Raw genomic sequence first — 21,784 nt, forward strand, 5'->3', positions numbered from 1 at the left:
TGTGTGTCTGCGTGCTGACCGCATATGTGGCCTACTGTATTCCAGGTATTATATAATATGTGTGAAAGCCTAGCTGTCAGCTGTGCTTCTGTGCTGCTCCAGGTGTGTTTGCATTTCCACTGTGGATGAAAACACACACATAGACCATACAGGTACAGTACAGGTGTTGCGTGGCATATGCTTTGGAAACTGTTTTTTTTACAAACAGTTGTCAGTACAGTGAGTGTTGCATTGTGTCTCTGTGATTATGTCAAGTAGATGTGAGCAGAATGGGTGTTTGTTGGGAAGGAAGTCTCTGTGGAAAACAATAGTTTTAATATATTCTCAACTTCACCACCTTATGGCCAGTTTCTCTTCTCGTTGACAGCCTCTGTTTGATGTTCGTCACTAAGCATCCAATCAGCTTGTTTCCTTCTCTAGAAATAGACATAACATGAAGAAGAAGTCTAGTACCCTGTCTTCCAAATTTAAAGACAATGGAACCTGATTTTGCTAAATGTAATAGGTTCTTCCTTTAATCATGCTCCACCTATTGACCAGATTAAAAGAAAACCAACAAGGTGCTGTTTAGTAATCGTGCTGACAAAGAGGCAAAAGCACTGGTGAAGGAATGAAGTCAAATTGAAGTGTCTCTTTCTCACAGAAAGTAAAATTTACTGAGGATTATAAAGTAGGTATCAAGATAAGTACTGTATAACTTTACTGAGTAGAAAGTAATAGGAGCAGATTGTTGATTTTACTATGACTTGGCCAGACTTAATAGTACAATAGGTGGCAGTATAATACAGCACGATCTCTGTATTATTTGATGACAAATTAAATGATAGAGAGAGGAAAAGAAAGACCCTCAGTGATTCAGTGTGAACACAACTCTTCTTCTACTAAGCCTTTGCTAAAAGACTCTTTTGCACTCTTTTATTCCCACACAATGAGTTGAAAGTTGCTGTAAACCCTCATGAGAGAGCTTTAGGAAACAATAATGCTCTGTGTGTGTGTGCGTGTGTGTGTGTGTGTGTGTGTGTGTGTGTGTGTGTGTGTGTGTGGTCTTGGGTTGCAGTAGCTATTAACTCTGTGTGGATGACACTTGTATAGAGCACACACACATACTGAAGGCACCAGTTTAAAACTGTGCTTTGCTAATAATAAAGATAAAAGAGCAGTAACTGTTTGAATTCACTTACAAACAGCTATTCATGCATTTGTTGAGTTTTAGACGAGTGCACCATCTGCTGGCCAAACTGAGGAAAGGGACTGTCAGACCCGAAAGTAGAAATGTCGCTGTAGATGGATGTTGTTGTGAATGTTTGTTAACTAGAAGTCCAAACAATAGTGTGACTTTCATACCAGTCTGTCAGTGAGCCAGCATGACTTCAACAGCAAGCAGCCAGCCACGCTCGGCACCCCACCAACCAGCTTGGTTTGTCTCTCTGCTCGTCCATGAACTGGACACCCAGTCAGTTATTCAGTTTGTCAGCCTATAAGTGGAACAGGCAGCTGGCCAGTAACCCCCACCAGCTTGCTACAGAATATCATCAGTAATAATTTTCCTGTTAATTCATCAGTGGCTGTTCAGTCTCCAGATTTTCTCAGTGATGATTTTGAGCAAGTGTGGTCAGATTACAGAAATCGTGATCATACGCTCTATGCTCAAGGGAAAAAGCAAGTAACATCAAGGTTTGTCTTTGTCATCTTAGATTCAGATTTACCTAAAAAAAACATTAAAACTTTTGGGTAATAATCTAGACACGGATATTTTTTTCTCCTTTATTGAAGCTATCGCCCGTTTTTAAACAGTTGTAGCTCAAGCTGAGTAATTGTCTGTTTTTAGATTTGTGTCAAACCATATGAGCCAGTTTCTCAGACATGGATTTAATCTAAATCTGGGCTAAAGAGAGTCACAGAAGAATCGTACTGAAGAAAACAACAAGAAAATAGTCTAGAACCAGTCTTCGTGTCATGAAAATGGAAGTCACGTTGCTCATATGTATGGATGTATTAATGTTAAAATACCCTCAACCTTTCTGATACTTGTCTTTCATGTTATATTAAATTGTCTGCACTGTAAATAAAAGAGGAAATTTTTTCCAGTGTTCAAACCAAATATCAGATGCTTCTTGCATTAACTGTGAAGCTGATCTTCTCTTTGTAAAATTGTTATGTTTGTATTCTTGTTTTTCAAGTATACAATAAAGTAAATAAGTATGAGTAGTAGTTTGTATTTTTAATTGTAGTTTATGGAACTTTGGTGCTCCAGTGTACTTTACAAAAGCAAATACACCAACAAATTAGTTTCTCTTTTGACCCACATAAGATGTATTGTAGCCTCTTACTGCATGCGCTTTCACTGATTATATAAGGATCACGTTGAACCAATCAGTACGGCTCGACACCAAGATCGCAGTCTATTATATTATTGATCACTCAGTCACCCCCACCTCATATACACACACAGTCTGCACATGTGTGCATGTGACAGACTCACCCAGAGGGTGAATAGAAGTGTCACTGATTTTATTGATGCATTAGGGGATGAGGAAGCGTGATGAATGCTGCCTAACTGGTACAGAAGGACAGTGAAGCTTCAATTGTGGTGTGATATCATACTGCACCGTAGAATCCAATTTCTGCCAACCAAGCTTGCAGCCACTGTCAGGAAATGTAAAACCTGTACCTACTGCATGTCTCCTTTACTGTATTTATCATTGAGACTGTTGGGAATCGTGACCTTGTAAATGGATGTGTAGTACATTTGGACATGAATTCTTTATTAAGTTTACTACCTAATGCAATTTGATGCAGATTGTATGAGATGTGTTTATAGAACAAATGCAAACTGAAAGATGAATCACTTGTATTTGTTCGTTCTCGTAGAAAGCACTTCTCATCTTTATATTTTGCTACTGTTCTGAGTTTTGTATATTGGTGGCAGTTCAGGCTTACATTAGCATCCCATTGTCCTATTGTACTTTGGCCAATTAAGCTGCATTATGGGAAATTTAGGGGCCTTGTATGTCTTTAGGTACTTCAATTCAGGCTTTGGCAAAAGAAGTTAAAATAAATCCTAGGATGAGTGGAATATTCTGTTAACACATCATGAAAAGAGAAAAGATCCTTTACTTTCAACATCATTGACTGCATATAGCTTCTCTCAGTCCCCCCGGACAGTAAAATATACACCCTGAAATAAAACTACATATTTAAGCCAATTTTTACATAGAAAATAGCCCTCTTTCATCCCCAATTTTCCATTTTATTATATTTCATGTAATTAGCTTAGGTTGCTGAAACAGCACAGTCTCTCGTATTTGACAGAACCAACAAACGGATAGAAATAGAAAACATAGAACCTCAGCGCCCCAATTTCTGTCCTTCACTGTTTTTCCAAAGCATTCCTGGAGCGACGGATGTGTGTATTTTAAGGTGGACGTTTAGCCTAGCTGGTGATTTGGGGCTGCTGTGGTCGCCAGTCGTGTGTGTGTGTGTGTGTGTGTGTGTGTGTGTGTGTGTGTCTCTATGTGGTGCCTTAGGGAATGTTCTACATGTATTTCCTTCATGGGTCCTCATGAGAGTTCACACTGTAATTAGTGGCTCAGTTTCCTGCGACCGAATATTCCCTTCAACTTGTTGCTGCTGGCGTGTCACCCTCAGTGTGTGTCTAGTCTTTGTGTGCATGTGGCTGTTCTTATGGTAAATGGCCTGTATTTGTATAGCGCTTTTCTAGTCCCTAAGGACCCCAAAGCGCTTTACACAACCAGTCATCCACCCATTCGCACACACATTCACACAATGGTGATGGCAAGCTACATTGTAGATGGTAGTGTTTGTGCTGTATACTCATGGTTATTTCTTTATTTTCTGTCTTTGTACGCTGCCATGTACACTCTGGATCTAGTTACGTTTGTCCAACCGTTTTCCTCACTTTCTTCCCTGAAGAAGTTGATAAGTTTTACTGGCCTTTACATGCCAATATACTTTTTTCACTTTCCTGCTTTGGGGCCAGTTTCCTTATGTCGGATGTCAGTATGGGTCTGTGTGTGAACTGGTGTGAAAGCTAAGAGTTTCACCAGTGTGTGGGTGTAATTGCTCAACAAGCATTAAGTAACACAAGTGGCCAGCATCAGTCCACAGCACACATGCACACTCACTCTTAGCAGACCCTTCCCTTTGTCTCCAAGTGGATTATTTAGTACACAACACTGGTTGAACAGCAGCTATTTCCTATTGAAACTTTCTTTGTGACTCATAGCCGTTTTCTTAAAATACTTACTGCCAACTGTGGAAGTGATATACTTTTAGGTTTTTTTTGTTTTTTCTGTGATGTGTTTTCTGTTCTCAAACTGCTGGTTTGAGCAGTTGGAAGAGCCGCAATTCCAACCATGGCTTTACACCAAAAAAGAGCATCTCTTATGGAAACGTTAACATCGTCTATATGAGACTGAAAGACAGTCACACAAGGGCTGGACATTGTTTTTGATAGGCAGATAAACCTAAAGTAGTAATGCAGAAACTCCACAGCTGTGAGTACTCAGAAAGAAAAGGCATACATAATTATTTGGCCAGTATTTTGGTCAAACTGTCACTTTAGAGACTAAATTGAGTAACAAACCAATCAGCACAATCAGTGCAAATTCTGAAAAAATGATTTTGAGTCAGAGGGAAACAATAGCAACAGTTTAGGTTTGAAGTGTCATACTGAATGCATGCAGAGGATGCAAAGCTGATGTACACAGCTTTCTTTCCATTGCCCATGTGTTTGCAGTGAGAGCAGGCGGGAGACTCTGCCTTTGGGTCACTCCCAGTTTATCAACACTTGATTGGTGCAAACCACCTCACATGGGTCTTTCTCTCTCCCATATATGGAGCTTAGGGGGGCAGGGCAAAAGGGAAATTTAAAGAAAAAATGTGTGAGAAAGTGGAGGGCTCACTCTGCGGGGACTGTGGAGGAGAGAGGCAGAGACGACAGAATGTTAGTAACAGTTATCCCAGGGGAGATGTTCACTCCTTAGTCTGAGAGACTGGAAAAATTCTGACTTGTGATATTGATCCAGCTGCAGAGTTAGTACTCGACCATCTGTGTAACTCTTAATGAAGGTTTTACTGGAAGAGGCAAATGGGAATCATTGGGAACTTGTTGTTCAAGTTGTTCTTCAGTCACCTTGACCGCAGATCTAACTGAGCTGGCCGGAGGCAGCATTTGTTACCCCGTTAGTGTCGGCAGATAGAGTCGATAATGTCGGAGAGATGCAACCTCAAAGCCCTGACAGCAGCTCTGTGTTGCTTCTACCACAAGAATTCTGTCATCGGCGCAAAGGTGAGGAAACACAGGAGAGTGTGTGTGAGAATGTGTCCATGTTACCTATTTTATCATTGAATTCATCTTCACGTTTTGTACTTTTGCTTTGTGTAAAATTCATCATACAAGGTGTAACTGTAAGTGCCCATGTGCAGGTGTTTTGTGAATGCTTGCATGCTACAGACTTTATGCTGGTGTTGTCCATCATGAGATGATCTTAGTCCAGGGGTCGATTAAAAAGTAAGAGGTTTGTTTGCCTTTAAAGTATTAATAGCATGCAACTTCAGAAACATTCTTTAATGCAAGCATGCTTTTCAAGGCTCGTTTCATCTTGTTGTTTCAAGCAGATGGTGGAAAGAAAACAACATATTGCCCTGCAGAAAACAGTCTGGAAAAGTGCGTGGTAACACTTCCAGCCTGAGCAAAATCTAATCAGCCTAAATAGTCCTTCTCTTTTCCATCACTCTCACTGTGAACACTGGGCTTTTATTAGTCAGACCAGACACTCTCATAAATGGCCAACTGTGCGACTGTCTGTCTGAGGGTGTGATTGTGAGATATATGCTGGCTTCATCCATAACTAGTGCTGGCAGACAGATAAGGCTGTGTGTGAAGGAAGTGGTGAGATGGTTAGACAGTTAACAGGATAGGGGTAGTAGTCCTCATGTGGATGATAAATTACCAACTTGTGCTAGTTTGTCGTGTTTATGACATCAGTAAATTGTATGAATGTCATTACTTGATTGGATGCAGCGAGCAGCAGCGGGGCAGGAGGCTGAGGTGGGGTGGTGTGTCCCTCTGTGGATCAGCCTGGAGATTGTCTTCAGCGAATTCTGTACATTTCTATCTGCTGCTAAAATGCAGGACCTAATACAGGTCTTTATATGTATCTTCTAAGAGCACACAAGGTGATGCACTGATCTCACCACAAAGTATGCCAAGAAGTTGTTCTGAAGTTTTCAGCATATTGCATCTTCATCAGACTATATTTTTGTGTGCATTTTCTCCGGTCAACTCTCAACCATATGTCAGTGTTACGGAAAAGTACACTTAAAATCCATTTCCCTTCAAATGGAAAGCTGTCAAAGAGGGGGAAAAGTATTACTCTGTGCTCTCAAACCAATCCAAACCATCCAGGAAAACTTGGATTCCTACTTAATGCATATGGCAGTTCATCAGCACTTCCTCTCACTAAGAGTTGCCTCTAATGACTGTTGTTGTTGTGTGCAGTCTATCCAGACCTTCTGTTTCAGAGAGAAAACAAATGACCAATAGTTAAATTACTGCTCATTTAGAAATTGAATGAATAAAACCTGAGATGTTCTGTTGGGGACTTTCTTGGTTATTTTAAGAATCCTCCAGTCTGTTCATTTAAATGATGCTTCGATGCAATGTGAACTTGTTATCCTTATTTGATATCTTTGTTGTTTTCTCAAGAACCAGAACTGCACAGCACCGCTCCCATCCATCTCATGCTCTTCTGTCTCTTTTGTGAGTTTTCCCCCAGCTCATCCTCATCCTCTTCATTAGTGCTTTTCTATTTTCTCTCTGTCTCTCTGTGTCTTTACTTTTGACTCCATATTGCCTGGGGTTTTGTTCCATTCCCCTTTTCATTCTCCCCTCCATCTGTTTCTCTGGGAGGTCGCCATTTATCCACAGAGGCCCTGCTTCCTGTTTCTGTGCCTGCTGAGATTCAGGCTTACTTGTGCTGGTATCCTTAGCTATTAGATCACATCATTGACACTTTTTCGTTTTTTTTGTTTGCATTAGCTGCCATGATCCAACATAGCTGGGTTGTATGCATAGTTAGATTGCTTCTGTGCGTACATTTGCTGTAAAACGATGCATTAAAAAGTTCTTTTTATCTTAATCCCGTTGCATGATAAGGTTCTTTCTCTATCGTTGTATAGCAGAAACCATTATTCATCTTTAGCTCTTAAAACATGATGCTCTAAAACTTAAAAACCCTCAGTTGCTATTTCAGGCTTAGCTCATTGCTTGGAGATCAATCCTTTCTACTGTTTCTAAAAAATCTTTTTACATCACTAAGCATGAATCTCATCTGTATCTTTGAGGCAGTCGACCTCAGTTATCGCTGTAGGATTTGAATCTGGAAGCAATCCTCTTTTGACTTTCACAGTATATGACGAACAGGCTATAGCCATTCAGTCGTTGTTCATACAGGTTCAGGAACCTAGCTGCAGAGATTTGTTCCCACCCATCCACAAGAGCATTAGTGAGGCACCGATGCTGGTGCTGAGATTGTGGCTTACAGAACAAATTAAGATGGCACTGCCGATGAACCCTCTTTGGCTGCCCCAGGCTGACCAATCAGATGCTCTCTGGCCTAAACACAGGAAGATGTTTGTATTTAGTTTTAGTGTAAACAGGAAAGGAAGGGACCTTTTTGATGACGAAGACAACACGCAGAGATAGAAAATCAAAACATCAACAGCTATTAGGTTTTATCAACTGTCCTCAGCGGTAATGATGCCCATTTAATTCAATGTTAGAGTCAAACACAGTGTTGTTGTCAGGCCCTAAAAAGCTAAACTGAAGCTTTGAGGAAAAGCATTTGGATGCTGCATGACTGTTCAGCAGGAATATTCTCATTAAGCCCACCTCAATTCGACATGTATTCTTGACACAACCTGCACTGCTGTTTGCATTCATGTATTCACTTTTTAAAGCTTTGTGACTTGATTGGGGATGCATACTATGCAGTATGTAGACACAGTGGGAAATGGTAGCATGAAGAGAGGGAGGAGGAAAAACTGAAATTGTTAAGTAAGAGAGATGAAAAGAAAAGGAAATGCCAGAAATACAGCAGACCAAAGAGTTGTTATTTTAATGATGATTGCCCCAGTGAAACCCATTTGATGGGTATCCCAACTCTCATTTAAGCATTTTGTTTGTTGAACTTTCAAAACTTTTGCCTTTAGCAACTCAAGACTTTCATAATACTAATTGGTTGCATTCTAAAAATAGAAATAAAGACGATGAAAAGCTGCATAGCCTGACTTCACCTCTAAAATGATCTCAGACGTCACCATAATTGTAATGATGTGTCTGTTATGGTGCTGCGTTGCTTGTATTCTGCTGCAGTGGTCATAATCCCACTGTACAGTGTAGCATCACACATAAAGATTATTTTGAGACCCAACCAGAGACCAGGGCAATAGTTTTTATTGTTTCTTCTTGAAAGAAATGTGTTGCAACTGAGGCAGCAGAAGAGTTTCCTCTATGGTCTTCTACGGTATTTTAGTTGGTGTTTGAAGAATTGTTAATATACTGACTCCGCTGCATATTTGAACTTGATTCAAATGGAGCTGCTTCTTCTAGTCAGTCTTCAGGGTTTTTTGTTATCTGCAATCCTGCAGGCTGGCAGTATCAACTAAGAATCTCAGGTTCACTGCTTTATTTCAGCTCATAAGCCGCATAAGTTGAGGTAAGGTGAGGATTATAACGTCATCTAATGTATTTGTAACTTTACATGTGTGTAAGGTGATGAGGGATCAGAGTTATGATGTTAAAAGGTTGTTTGTCCTCACTTCACTGAACACAAAAGGCAAGCAGCTTACCCAGGTGGCCGCTGCTTCTGAATGGTTGCCACACACGACTGGATTATTACAGAAATGTATCATCGTCACCATATATAGAGAAACCTTTAAAGGGTTAAAAGTACCTTCAATCTTCAAGTCCATGAAATCAGAAGAAAATCCAATCACTGCAGAGATCCTTTTTAACAGTACCTTTGTCTTTAGTTGGAGATTATTTTCTGTGGCATGTCAGATTTTTTTTTTTTTGTTAAGCTGCTTAACACTGAGCTATGAAATCACAAAACATAACCAACTCGAGGGATGAATCACTGTTTTCTACACATAACGGATGACAAAGAATCAATTTTTAGGTGCCTTGTTACAAGCAGTCTGTTGTAAAAACACATCATTTGTTCATCTTGATGCATGCTCATCCAGGTAAGTAAATCCCAAAAGTTGATTCTGTTCATCTGGATGCAGCGTTTTCAGTGGGAGAAACATTTCTTCACTCATCCAAGTGACTTCTTCAGTCTCAGCTGACTGCAGGTTTCCCCAATCTTATAAACAGTACATTTGCACAATGACTGAAACCAGGCCACTTAATAAACAATGGGCTGTGAGGTCAGATCCCTTGATCATTAATATGCAAATTGACATGACCATTGATCAACAACCACTGATCAAAGACCATTGATCCATGGCCATGAGTACCATTCACAGAGAGTTGGGGAATGGTTGCAATCACAGCATTGTAAGATGGCAAAGATGTACCCTTAGGCCCCCTTTAAAAGTTAATGTGTACCGTAAACCTACGCATATGGATCAGTACTTAAGGGACTGATCCAGTCAGGTTTGACTCTCATCATCCACTGGATCACAAATTGTGTGTCATCAGCGCGCTGCAACACAGAGCGAACACCATCCCCAGAAGGCCCTGAGTAAATGTGGTTATCCAGGCTGGACATTCGTCAAAGCTGGGAAGGCGCCAAAAGAAAGCTCCAGCCGATCCAGGAGAGAAGGACAACCGATACCTAAGCGAAAACCCTTAGTGATCCCGTATGTGTCAGGAGTATCAGAACAGCTGAGATGCATTTTTTCTAAACACCAGGTCTCTGTGGCTTTTAAACCCCAAAACACGCTGTGCTGTTGTTTATCAATGGTCACCTCACCTCACAGCCCATTGTTCATTCAGTGGGCTAGTTTCAGTCATTGTGCAAATGTACAGTTTGTTACCGTTTGCTGCAGGGTCTACCTTACCATATAAAGCACCTTGAGGCGACTTTTGCTGTCATTTGGCGCTGTATAAATAAAACTGAACTGACTAAGGTTGTGGAAACCTGCAGTCAGCTGAGACTAAAGAAGTCACTTGGATGAGTGACGAAACGTTTCTCCCATTGAAAACATTACGTCCAGATGAACAGAATCATCCTTTTGGGACATCATTTATTCCCATTTCTTTAGTTTAAGCTATGAAAAATACCAAAGATAACAGTTGAACAGGCATAAAATAGGATTTTTCCAACAACAAGGAGGTTCCCAAAGTGCTGTTAGCTGAAAACTTGGTGCATGGTGTGCAGTGTATCCTCATTAGAAACGGTCTCAGTGGCTGTTACGAAATCATTCTTAATGAAGGGACTGAGAAAAGGCTGAGCTACGACAAATTACACAAGAACTGGACCGAAAATCACTGAATCCAAAATTTAATGATTTGATACAAATTATCATTAATTTGTATGGGGAATGTCAGGAGATTTTGCTAATTTAAGAAGAACGTTTACCTTAATGCTTGGGTTTTATTTTGATTTCAATGTGTGTTTCAACAGTAAGCATCACCATGGGATAACGCTGAGCAAGTTTTGCAGTTCATATGAAATGAAGCTTAGCGTCAGTGTATTGTTTATCCCATATTTCGTCACAACTGAAGTCATTCACGCTAGAAGGAAAGGCTGTATGCCATGAAGCAGGCCAGTCCAGGTCACTGTACTTCACTGCTGTGTTGTGGTCCACACACAGGCTGGTACGGTATAAATGTAGCCACTCACTGAGGATGACATCATATTGCAGGATCTTATTAAAGGCCAGGCTATTAAACAAAACCTCACATCCAATATATCCATCTCCTCCCTCCTATTTCCTTCTCTGCTTCCTTCCTCTTATTCCTTCAGTTTCTCTTCAATTTTTCTTTCTGTGCTCTTTCACTCTTCTGTTAATGTGCATTAACCATCTATCCCCATCTCCATTAATCACTGTTCAACTTTATATGTACATGTCATCCTTGCCGCTGCCGTGCATCCCTCTTCTCACCAGCTCTCCCGCGCTTTCATTCATCAGTCTGTTGGCACTGAGACTGCAGACGTAAAAGCAACGTATTGTGTCTTTTGAAATAAGTGTGAGAATCACAAATGCGAGTGGAGTCGGTAACAAATCCAGATAAGCTGGGAATAATACAAACCAGCAGCCGTCATGTTTTCAGTTATTACAGTTGATCATGTGCATTTTAAAATTGTTGCGCAATGCCCGTACAACAGGAAAAACATGCTGCAAGCCGTGCGTTATGGGTGTAGTGTATCCTGTTTCAACACATCACAGCACCTAAGGAAAGAAAATGATTAAAAGCAAAACAAAAAGTGAAACAAAAGAAAGGTGCGTGAATTTGGAGTTGTAGTTTGGTCCCTGTCTATCTCTGTCCACGTGTTGTCCCTGTCGGAGACATATCCAAATAGCTATGGATGATCTATAAGTAAATATAACAACAAAAAGTGCATCTATGAGCAAATGTTTGTCTGTCAGTCAGATGTTAGATAGACAGATGTTAGATAGACAGATGTTAGATAGACCATTAGCTTACTCCAATGGCACCAACTGTTAATGTTGATTGATAAGAGAAAGCTCCAATAAAATGATCGTGTAATTCAGACTGTCTGTTATCATTTACTTACTCATTGAATCTTTTGTTTAAAAAATGGCAGGAAAAAAACACGAGCCCAGGAGACTAAGTGACAGCACAATTACACTGCCCCAAGTATTTTCCACTGCTACACACACACACATACACAGTGTTTCTGGTTCAAACTGGAAATAAAGTAAATTGCTGGATGTGCACCATGGTGCCAAGCCAGTGATCAGTTTAATATTTGCTGTAATGTGACACTTTGATTTTCTGTCATGTATGGAGACTCAGGGCAGGGGGTCTATTCTAATGACTTTAGAGAGGAAGAGAGCTAGTGTAGCCGCAGAGAGATAAAAATGGCACAGATATGATATTCCAAGTTTCCTGCATGGACATGGATTAGTAATTCCTGTTTGTGTGAGCGTGTTTGCTTTTTTCCTCAGTGTTCTACCTCAAACCTCTTCTTCTTCTTCTTCTTCTTCTTCTTCTTGGATCAAATCCTTCTTCTGAGAGCTTGTCCATGACGACCTTCAGTCTTCAGACTTTTAGCTGAAGACTGTCAGTTGAAACTTTACCTGTAGCTGTACCTGAACCTGAGCCAGTACTGTTACCCCAGAGGCTGTGAGACATGTAAATATGTATTTATCATCATAACAGTTGTCTAACTTCGGTCATCATCATCATCATCATTACATTGGCGGTGTTTGTCATGCTAAAAAATCTGATGATTCTTTTCTACATTTATTCAATTGTAACAATATCCCCGGCACCACAAACGCATCCCAAACCCTGACAGATCCTCCATCGTGTTTTAAAGATGGAGGTAGACGCTCCTTGTGGTACCTCTCTCCTTTTTTCGGACCACGTTGACAGCAATTTTAACTAAAAGTTGCCAATTTGGATCCATCACTCTACAAGTCTTGTTGCCACAGACTTTCAGTCCAGTTCTTGTGTAATTTGGCAAAACCTCAGCCCTATTCTCCCTGTTTCCCTCAGTTAATAAGGACTTTCTGACAGCCACAGAGACCATTTCTGATGAGGCTTCGGTGAACAGTAGATCAACTTAAAGGGCCAGTTGCTTCTCTTAGGGGCTTTGCTGTTTCCCCCTACTTCTTAAGTAGAATAGAATAGAATGCCTTTATTGTCACTATACAGTTGTACAATGAGATACAGAGCATCTCCTACTCAGTGCAAACATGAAGGGGGGGGGCTGTGTTATCGGTGCATGTGTGAGTTCAGGGTGGTTATGGCTTTGGGGAAGGAAACTGTTTTTGAGTCTGTGGGTTTTTGTGTTGATGCACCTGTAGCGCTTCCCTGAGGGAAGCAGGCTGAACATGTTGAAACCAGGGTGGGAGCTGTCCTTGATGATGTTTGCTGCTCTGCTGAGACAGCGGGAGGAATAAATGTCCATCAGGGAGGGGAGAGGGCAGCCGATGATCTTCTGTGCTGTCTTGACCACACTCTGAAGCCTCACTCTATCCGCCTTGGTGCAGCTGCCGTACCATACTGTGATGCAGTAGGTTAGCAGGCTCTCAATGGATGAGCGGAATAAGGTCAGCAGCAGGTTAGAGTTCAGCTTGCACTTCCTGAGGACTCTCAGGAAGTGCAGCCACTGTTGGGCCTTCTTGACGACCGCTGAGATGTTGTCTGTCCAGGAGATGTCAGCAGAGATGTCAGCAGAGATGAGGACACCAAGGAACCGGAAGGTGTGGACCCTCTCCACACACTCCCTGTTGATGTAAAGGGGGGCCAAGTCAGTGCTGTGTCTCCTGAAGTTAACAATGAGCTCTTTGGTTTTCTTAGTGTTCAGTGCCAGGTTGTTTTCTGAACACCAGGCTGCCAACTTCAGGACTTCCTCTCTGTAGTCTGCCTCGTCTCCCTTTGAGATGAGTCCGACTACCGTGGTGTCATCAGCAAACTTGATGATGAGATTGTTGTTGTGGGTCGGACTGCAGTCGTGGGTGTAGAGAGAATACAGGAGGGGGCTCAGCACACAACCCTGTGGGGAGCCGGTGCTCAGTGTGCGAGTGGAGGAGAGATGAGGGCCAGGTCTTACAGTTTGGGGCCGGTTTGTGAGAAAGTCCTTTATCCAGGCACATGTGAGAGGAGGGAGGCCAAGAGCGACCAGTTTGGTGATGAGGATGTCCGGGATGATTGTATTAAAGGCTGAGCTGTAGTCCACGAAGAGCATTCGGACGTAGCTCTGCCGCTGCTCTAGGTGACTCAGCACAGCGTGGAGGGCTGTGGCGATGGCGTCTTCTGTGGATCTGTTTGTGCGGTATGCAAACTGGTGGGGGTCGAATTCTGGGGGAAGGTAATCCTTGATGTGCTGAAGGACTAGTCTCTCGAAGCATTTCATGATTACCGGTGTGAGGGCCACAGGGCGGTAATCATTTAGGCTGGAGATGGGAGACTTCTTTGGCACTGGGATGATTGTGGCTGATTTTAGACAGGATGGGATGGCTGCCTGATCCAGTGAGAGGTTGAAGAGTCTGGTGAAGATGAGGGTGAGCTGGTGGCACATGCTCTTAGTACCTTGCCAGGTACTCCGTCTGGACCGGCCGCAAGTAGTACTTTACTTGCGGCCGTACAAGTAGTACCGCAAGTCATGTACTTTCAGTACCTGAAAGTACATGACTTTCAGATACTGTTCATGCTGTAGGGAATTTTTAGGCCTTACACTTTTTTTATGTTCCATTTTTCCTAACATTTTTTTTTTTTTCATGGACATGCTGCACAACATGCCAAGACATTCCATGTTTTCAGCGTATAACCCTTTGGGAATCACTTGTTGGTATGAAAATACAATTTTAATACTAACCTGTGTTAGATGCAGTTTGGCAAACATACAACCAGCATAAAACCAGTGTTATGTCTACACAGCCAGTGTTGTTTAGACACAACACTGGTTTGTCCATACAGTTAGGTGTTTTATGCTCAAATGATGCAGGTCAGTGAGGTCAGTGACGGGTACAAGGACTAGAGCAGCGGTCCCCAACCCCCGGGCCTCGGACCGGTACCGGTCCGTGAGTCGTTTGGTACCGGGCCGCGAGAGTTGAGGCTGGGGTGTGAAATGTATGGTTTTCAGGGTTTTTATCGGTTTTCAGCGTTATTTTTTTTATCGTTAACTCAGTTTTCCTGGGTCTTTTCATGTGTGTTATGAATAAATCTTTTTTTTCGGTACCGGTACTAGTTTTATTTTGTTGTATTTATCCGCGACACCTTAAAGGCCGGTCCGTGAAAATATTGTCGGGCATAAACCGGTCCGTGGCGCAAAAAAGGTTGGAGACCGCTGGACTAGAGTGCAAATGAGTGAAAAAGCAGCCAATGTCCAAAGAACCATTTGGAAATCCCTTCAGAACGTCTGGAGGAATATTGCTCTGGACCATTTTGAAAAAATTATAATGAAGTCCTGCTGCTTGGATAAATAAATAGCTCAAGACATTTGTACTGACATTTAAATGGTTGAAATGCAAAAGTATAGAATAAACTGACTGAGTGTAGCAGTCTCTAATGGGTTAAAAAGAAAAAAAGGTTTAGTTTAGATAAGTTTATGCGTCACTCAGAGGTGTGTGTGTCTGTGGGTGCGTGTGCGTGCATGTACTTGTCTACGTCAGGTGAAGGTGTGCAAATAGGCTGGTCTGGGTAGCTGGGCGGTGTCAGGATGATGACATTTCTTTGAATGACTTTGGACGAAGGCAAGAAAGGAAGTGATAAAGGAGAAAATCACAGAGGAGGCAGACGCAGACAGAGGCTGTGTGCGGGCTTGTTGTTTGAGCAAACAGAAGAGACTTAACTATAGTGTGTGTGAGTTTTAATGTGTCTGCTATGAAGTTTGTTATTGAAGATCAGAGAAAGGTGGCAGGATGGAGAGACCAAGCAGCTGTCATGTAAGTGTGCGTGTGTGGTGTTTGGGGTGTGTGTGTTGTGGTTCAGGTGGTTGTGTTGACTCGACATCCTGTCAGGGTTAACAGAGCTGACTGTCCTTTACTTTCCATTTAGGCAACCTTTTTGGGCTTTGCTGGGATTAAAGTGGCTGATCAATAGTTTCAGTAATCTCACTGGAATTAGATTACAGTCCTGGTTTCTACCTATCCCGGCTCTGCAGTGTTTTATTTGGTGTTGTTTTACTGTAGAACAGCAGAGGCGACTTTCAACAAATCAGTCAAAAGTTTCCTATTTGTTCCTGCTTCCTTTTTTACTTCGTTAAAATAAATAAATAAATTAAATATGTGGATGTTGAATTTCTGTCGTCTGTCTTTGGGTTTCTCAGCTATGCAGGATAAAGTTACAAGATCAGCTTTATCTGCTTTTATTCCAGTTCTCCAGAGATCAGTTCATCCTGGACTGTCCTTCAGAGAAACTTCGCAAGGAGCTCGAGGAAGAACTGAAGATGGACTGCGAGGAGCCGAGAAGTCACGCGTGGTACCACGGATCGATTCCCAGACAGGTAACACTGCTCGCACACAAATCTGAGTCACAAGTCCCTCCTTTTAAAAGCCAGGTTAGAAACTTGTTGAACCAGATTACCTATTATTAGTCTTCCATGCTACACACATGGTGCTTACAGGAAGACTGTTGCGTAAAGAGTGGCCCCTGCAGCAGCGCTGACAGAAAGAAAGGCTTCATTCTGTATGGTGTGTTTATGTGTGTTGTGTGTGCGCACATGTGAGAGAGAGATCTTGTGTGTTCCCCTGAAAACCAGCACTGAGATGTAATCTTTTTTAATAAGCTGCTTCCCTTGGCTAAACTAAACCACCGTTCTAACTTATACAAACATTTGCTTAATTAAAGTCTGAAACTGTGGATGACAGAGAGTGTATGTGTTCGAGAAGAGCGAGCGAGAACCAATAAATGTAACAAGGCAGGGAAATAAAGAGCACTGCATGTGTAAACGGGCAAAGAAATATCCTTTTTTTTTTAAATCATATAATAAATGAAAGTCAAATGTATTTTTAAAGTGCATTTAACAGTGCTTTATAATACTTTATAACACATCCAACAGTTGACACTGGCCAAGGTGCTCTTTAAAAGACAGAATGGATAAAAATAAGTAAAATACATGCTAGTAGGTGGTAAATATAAACAGTCATGGCTTACATAGGCACATATAATGACCACAAGAATCAAAAGCCAATGAATAAATATAGGTGTTAAGTCTAGTTTTATCAGTCATTTGAGGGAAATGCTGTTCCACAGTTCAGGGGCAAACACAGAGAGTAGACTGGAAGGAGCTAAAACAGGTGAAATATGATCTCTTTTTTTTCTTCTTCTTCTTCGGGTGCCTGTGAGGAGCCTACAACTGACTGAGACCCGTGTAAAGTGATTTGCAGTAGTCCAGGAGGAGGAGATGAGGTCATGAATGACAATCTTGAGATCTCTTATGGAAAGAAAATTAAGCCTTTTCTTTCCATAAGAGAAGGCTAATTTTTAACCACCGAGTTACTTTGATAATAGGTCTCATTTTTTCTGTGGTAAATGATAAACAGGGATCAAGCTTGTCAAAAATGTTGTCATTTGACTTGTGCATTGATAGATGCACAAAAACACTGAAAAGTTTTCTGGATTAAAGCTTTATTATTTTGATTTCCCATATAAAGGTTTTAGCGTGAAATGAATGTGATTCTACATGAAACTGTCCCTTAAGTGTCTAGGTCACTAACTGGATAAATTGGAATGGTCCTCGTGTCTTACATAACCATCACTAAGCTCACAAAGCTGGTACTAGCCTACCATTAAACGTTTGTATTGTAAACAATCACTGTGGGCCACTGTAGGTGTTCGTGTGTGTGTGGGCCGGTTATTATGGGCTCCTAAATCTGTTTGAACAGTCACATGATGCAGGCTGGGCTTTCTCAGGGGCCAACATCATCTATGAATTTTCAGGTTAGGACATGTCTTAAGGTTAAGGTAAGGGTAACGGTTAGGCATGTAGTTGTTATCGTTAACGGTAAGTCACCAGGAAGTGAGTGAGACAACGTAAAGTCCTCTAATGTCATGGCTGCGTAAAGTTGAGTGTGCCCGTGTGTCACTTATTTCTTTTTGCAGGTTGCAGAAAACCTGGTGCAGCGAGATGGAGACTTCCTGATCCGTGATTCGCTGTCTTTACCAGGAAGTTACGTTCTCACATGCCAATGGCGAAACACTGCTCAGCACTTTAAAATTAACAAGAAGGTACATATGAGCTTCCAGCTACACTGAGATGAATATTTGACTAGAGTATATAAAAGGTACAATAGCTAGGTCTGTTATTTTGCCTGTCGCCTTCAGGTCGTGATGCTGAATGAAGCTTACTCCAGAGTTGAGTACCGCCTAGACAGAGAAGGGTTCGACAGCATCCCTGCACTCATCAGATACTATGTTGGCAACAGAAAACCTGTCTCACAGGTGGGTTTAGTCACTATTTTTCTTTTAATTAATCTTGCTTCAAAGTTTATTTTATACTGTTATTGTTCTGGTTGGTGGTTTTCCTCATTATAGCACATAAAAGAAAAACTTTTGGTAGTTAATAGTAAGTTGTGTTTAAGTGCTAAGAGTTTCAAGCTTGTGAGATAAATATAGTCGCAGATAAATAAAATATGTTGAGGTTTCTTTAGGTCACCTTATCTGTTCTTCCGCCCACACATTGAAGGTGGTAGGGGCCATCATCTTCCAGCCAATCAACCGGGGGCTGCCGCTGCGCTGCTTAGAGGAAAAGCACGGACTGTCGAGCAGTCACCGGGAGAGGCTGATGTCGCAGGAGAGGCGGAACCAGAAACGCCTCAGCCTCAATATTACCAACGGACACACATACGACAACACACAGGCCATGCACGACAGCACACACTGCCAGGACAATGGCATTGCCCGAGGCAGCCAGCTCAGGTTTGCACTCTAGAAACACACGCAAACACACTAATTAACACCTAAACACTGTAATTCCTCGCTGGCTCTCATAACGTGGTTGTTGTTCCACTGAGCATGTGAGATTTCTTGGATTTGATTAATATAAGCCTATTACTGCAAGTGGATAGTGGGCTACAGACCAAATACCAATCTGTCTGCTGTGTTTGAATAGTAGAGACCCACCTTTGCACTGTCTCCACCTCCACACATCGTTCTGCTTTTAAGGTTTTACTCTTTGCACTGAGCTGTTTACATTCAATCGTTCTGACTGAAGTTCGCACATACACATGTCCCATACACATCATACGTCCTCTGTAAATGAAGAGCTGTTGTCTGTGTGCAATTTCAATGCACACAGACATTAAACAGGGTTCTGTATCTATCTGAGAGAGGTCAGACCAGCTGTGAGGGGATAATAAATACAGAGCTGAGAGTAAAACAGAACACAGAGATGAACAAGAGGATATATGGACAGAGAAAAGGCTTTTTAAAAAGTCAAAGAAGGGATGAAAGGATTAGTGTTTATAACGTGATTTACTTTTTTTTTGAATACTAATGGTACCTTTTTATTATTATATTGGAAATATTTGTAAGAGGTTTATCCGATGCCCATGTGTGAGTGGGATGTTTTTATCGCCCTTCCTCCTCCTTCAGGTTGAAGGATCGCTGCGGCAGCCAACCAGCAAGTCTCAATCAAGTCCAGGAGCGGCGACACCCACTCAAGGCGCACCAATCAGAAAGCTTCCTTCCTCTTGGTAAGTAAAAGCTAGGAGGTTCTGAAAAGCTGTGTGACCTTTGAGGAGAGGCTGAAAGTTTTAGTTGTTCCTTTTATTATAATTACACATCTGTATAATAAACACTCAGAGAGAGCTGAGCGTAAAAGCGAAGCTGTCGATTTACCACTCGACCCAAACTCCTCAGCTCTGGTAGAGACCGAAAGAATGAGGTCATGGACACGAGCAGCAGAAATGAACTTTCTCCAAAGGGCAGCCGTGCTCTCTGTAAATCAGAGGTCAGCAACCTGCAGCTCACGAGCCACGGATTAGGATTACATCTCTCCAATTAACTCTAAAAAGTTTAATACATAAACTATATGTACTAATTTATGCTCTTCCAATTACATCTGTTATACACTCGCATCCACAGTCACACGTGTCTGCCGGTTGTTTTGGGGGGGTTTTCTCGCCACCACTCCTCCACATCAAAAGGAGCCCATTGAGGTGGTTTGAGTGTCTGACAAGGATGCCTCCTAAGTGAGGTGTTTGGGGCATGTTCTGCTGGGAGGATGTCTCAGGGCAGGACGTCCAGACATGCTGCAGAGATGATAAGCTAGAGGGGGTCTGGGGAGAGAGCGGTCTGGGTTTCTCTGCTTAGGCTGCTGCCTCCATGAATCGGTTAAGTGGAAGAAAATGAGATGAATAGATCTTAGTGGCTTGAAGTATTTTGAATCCTTTATTTTTCTCTGTATCTGTTGTATCTAATTTTTACAAACTGATCTAATGTATATGAGACCTCAAAAACAAAAGTGGGAATTCTAATCAGCTCAGTGCCTTTTTTAAAAAAATTATTTCCTTTCCTCCCCACCTCCACCGCATCTTTTCCTTTTTTTTGTAACCTTTTTTTAAATTTATTTCTATTTACCCACCGTCTCATTATCTTCTCTTTCATCTCTTTAACTCCATCTTCTGTAATTTTGTTCCGTCTTCAGGATCCAAACCGCAGCCCCTGCAGACACCTGACTCGCTCCTTCCCAGCCCAAACTCCAAGTCGCCGGTGTTTCGGACAGGCAGCGAGCCACTGCTGAGCCCCTCTTTCCCACGGAAATCAGCAGAGCCTCTAGCAGGTATACAAATATTTTGGTGGAGAAGAACCAGCAGTATACAGATGAGTTTCTTCAGCGATCATTCCGTTTATACAGACGAATCCCTGAAGACTTTTACGTATACTGGTTCATATAATAGAAAATGGTAAATGGCCTGTATTTGTATAGCGCTTTACTAGTCCCTAAGGACCCCAAAGCGCTTTACACATTCAGTCATCCACCCATTCACACACACATTCACACACTGGTGATGGCAAACTACATTGTAGCCACAGCCACCCTGGGGCGCACTGACAGAGGCGAGGCTGCCGGACACTGGCGCCACCGGGCCCTCTGACCACCACCAGTAAGCAACGGGTGAAGTGTCTTTCCCAAGGACACAACGACCGAGACTGTTGGAGCCGGGGCTCGAACCAGCAACCTTCCGATTACAAGACGAACTGACAACTCTTGAGCCACGACCACCCCTAATAGAGTCTATTAAGCCTAACAATTGCAAGACATGTGATACAAATAGATGTTTGGCTTTATTTGTAGTATTACTGTCCTCTTTATCAGTATTAACTTTTAATGTTAACTGTAAAATAGATTAAAATAGATTTGCTTGGTCATAGTGCATAAAATGTACAGTACAGAGCAGCACTCATGCTAGACACAGAGCTACAAACAGAACAATCGAGAAAAAACTGCAATTAACAAAAGCAGCCTGAGCTCCCACAGCTCTGCCAAGACTAAAAGTTCCCTGTACAGGTTGTATAAATCAAGTCCCAAAGGACAAGGATGTCCTGATCCAGGGATTGAATTTGATATTTTGTTGAGAACATCATGATGATGTCTCCAATTTTTGTTTTGGTATGAATTTATAAAGATTAGATGCAAGATGACAAGTTTGCCCTGCATCATAGTGACGGTTTATGGACAAATCCAAAATGTACTGACTTCTAAATGTTGGTACTTTTCACCTCTTTCTTTATTTTTAATCCTGCAAACAAAACCACTTTATCACTTTGATGGAGGAAAAAATGACAAGAATAGCAATCGAGGATGAAATAAAGTAGCCTTGGTCCAGGCATCTGAACGGTATAGAAATAATGAAGCTAAACAAAGTGGCAGTTTGGACTGATTATCAGGCTAAAAATAACTGTGTGGTGCTTGCTAAGAGCCAATAAAAGCCCACGTGGGGGTTTTAAAATTAATCAGCCGTTGTGCCTTCCTAAGTATGTGGGTGTAATATAATACACTCTCCCGGGCTGCTCCTGCCATTGCTTGAATGTTAGACAATGAATTTTCCTCCTGTTCTGCTGGGGCTCTGTGCTCTAATTCACAATCTGATAATATAGCTGAAATCTGAGTGT

The 21,784-nt window shown here is 41.8% G+C and overlaps 1 protein-coding gene across 4 annotated transcripts in view; it reads left to right on the forward strand.

Moving 5' to 3' along the window:
* Nucleotides 1-21,784, forward strand: part of bcar3 (BCAR3 adaptor protein, NSP family member) — a 75,388-nt gene that overhangs the window by 44,926 nt on the left and 8,678 nt on the right. For 3 of the 4 annotated variants that reach the window (XM_040046295.1, XM_040046294.1, XM_040046296.1), the window contains 6 exons: nucleotides 16,044-16,172; nucleotides 17,771-17,896; nucleotides 17,993-18,109; nucleotides 18,354-18,586; nucleotides 19,262-19,362; nucleotides 20,316-20,450. In XM_040046295.1, the coding sequence (XP_039902229.1) occupies nucleotides 16,044-16,172; nucleotides 17,771-17,896; nucleotides 17,993-18,109; nucleotides 18,354-18,586; nucleotides 19,262-19,362; nucleotides 20,316-20,450 (841 nt within the window). Of the gene's footprint in view, nucleotides 1-2,157; nucleotides 5,312-16,043; nucleotides 16,173-17,770; nucleotides 17,897-17,992; nucleotides 18,110-18,353; nucleotides 18,587-19,261; nucleotides 19,363-20,315; nucleotides 20,451-21,784 lie in introns of those variants that run through there. The other variant, XM_040046297.1, reaches the window with a different exon arrangement.

The sequence above is a fragment of the Simochromis diagramma genome, unplaced genomic scaffold (genome assembly GCF_900408965.1).
Source record: "Simochromis diagramma unplaced genomic scaffold, fSimDia1.1 OVJJ01000553.1, whole genome shotgun sequence".
Lineage (NCBI taxonomy): Eukaryota > Metazoa > Chordata > Actinopteri > Cichliformes > Cichlidae > Simochromis > Simochromis diagramma.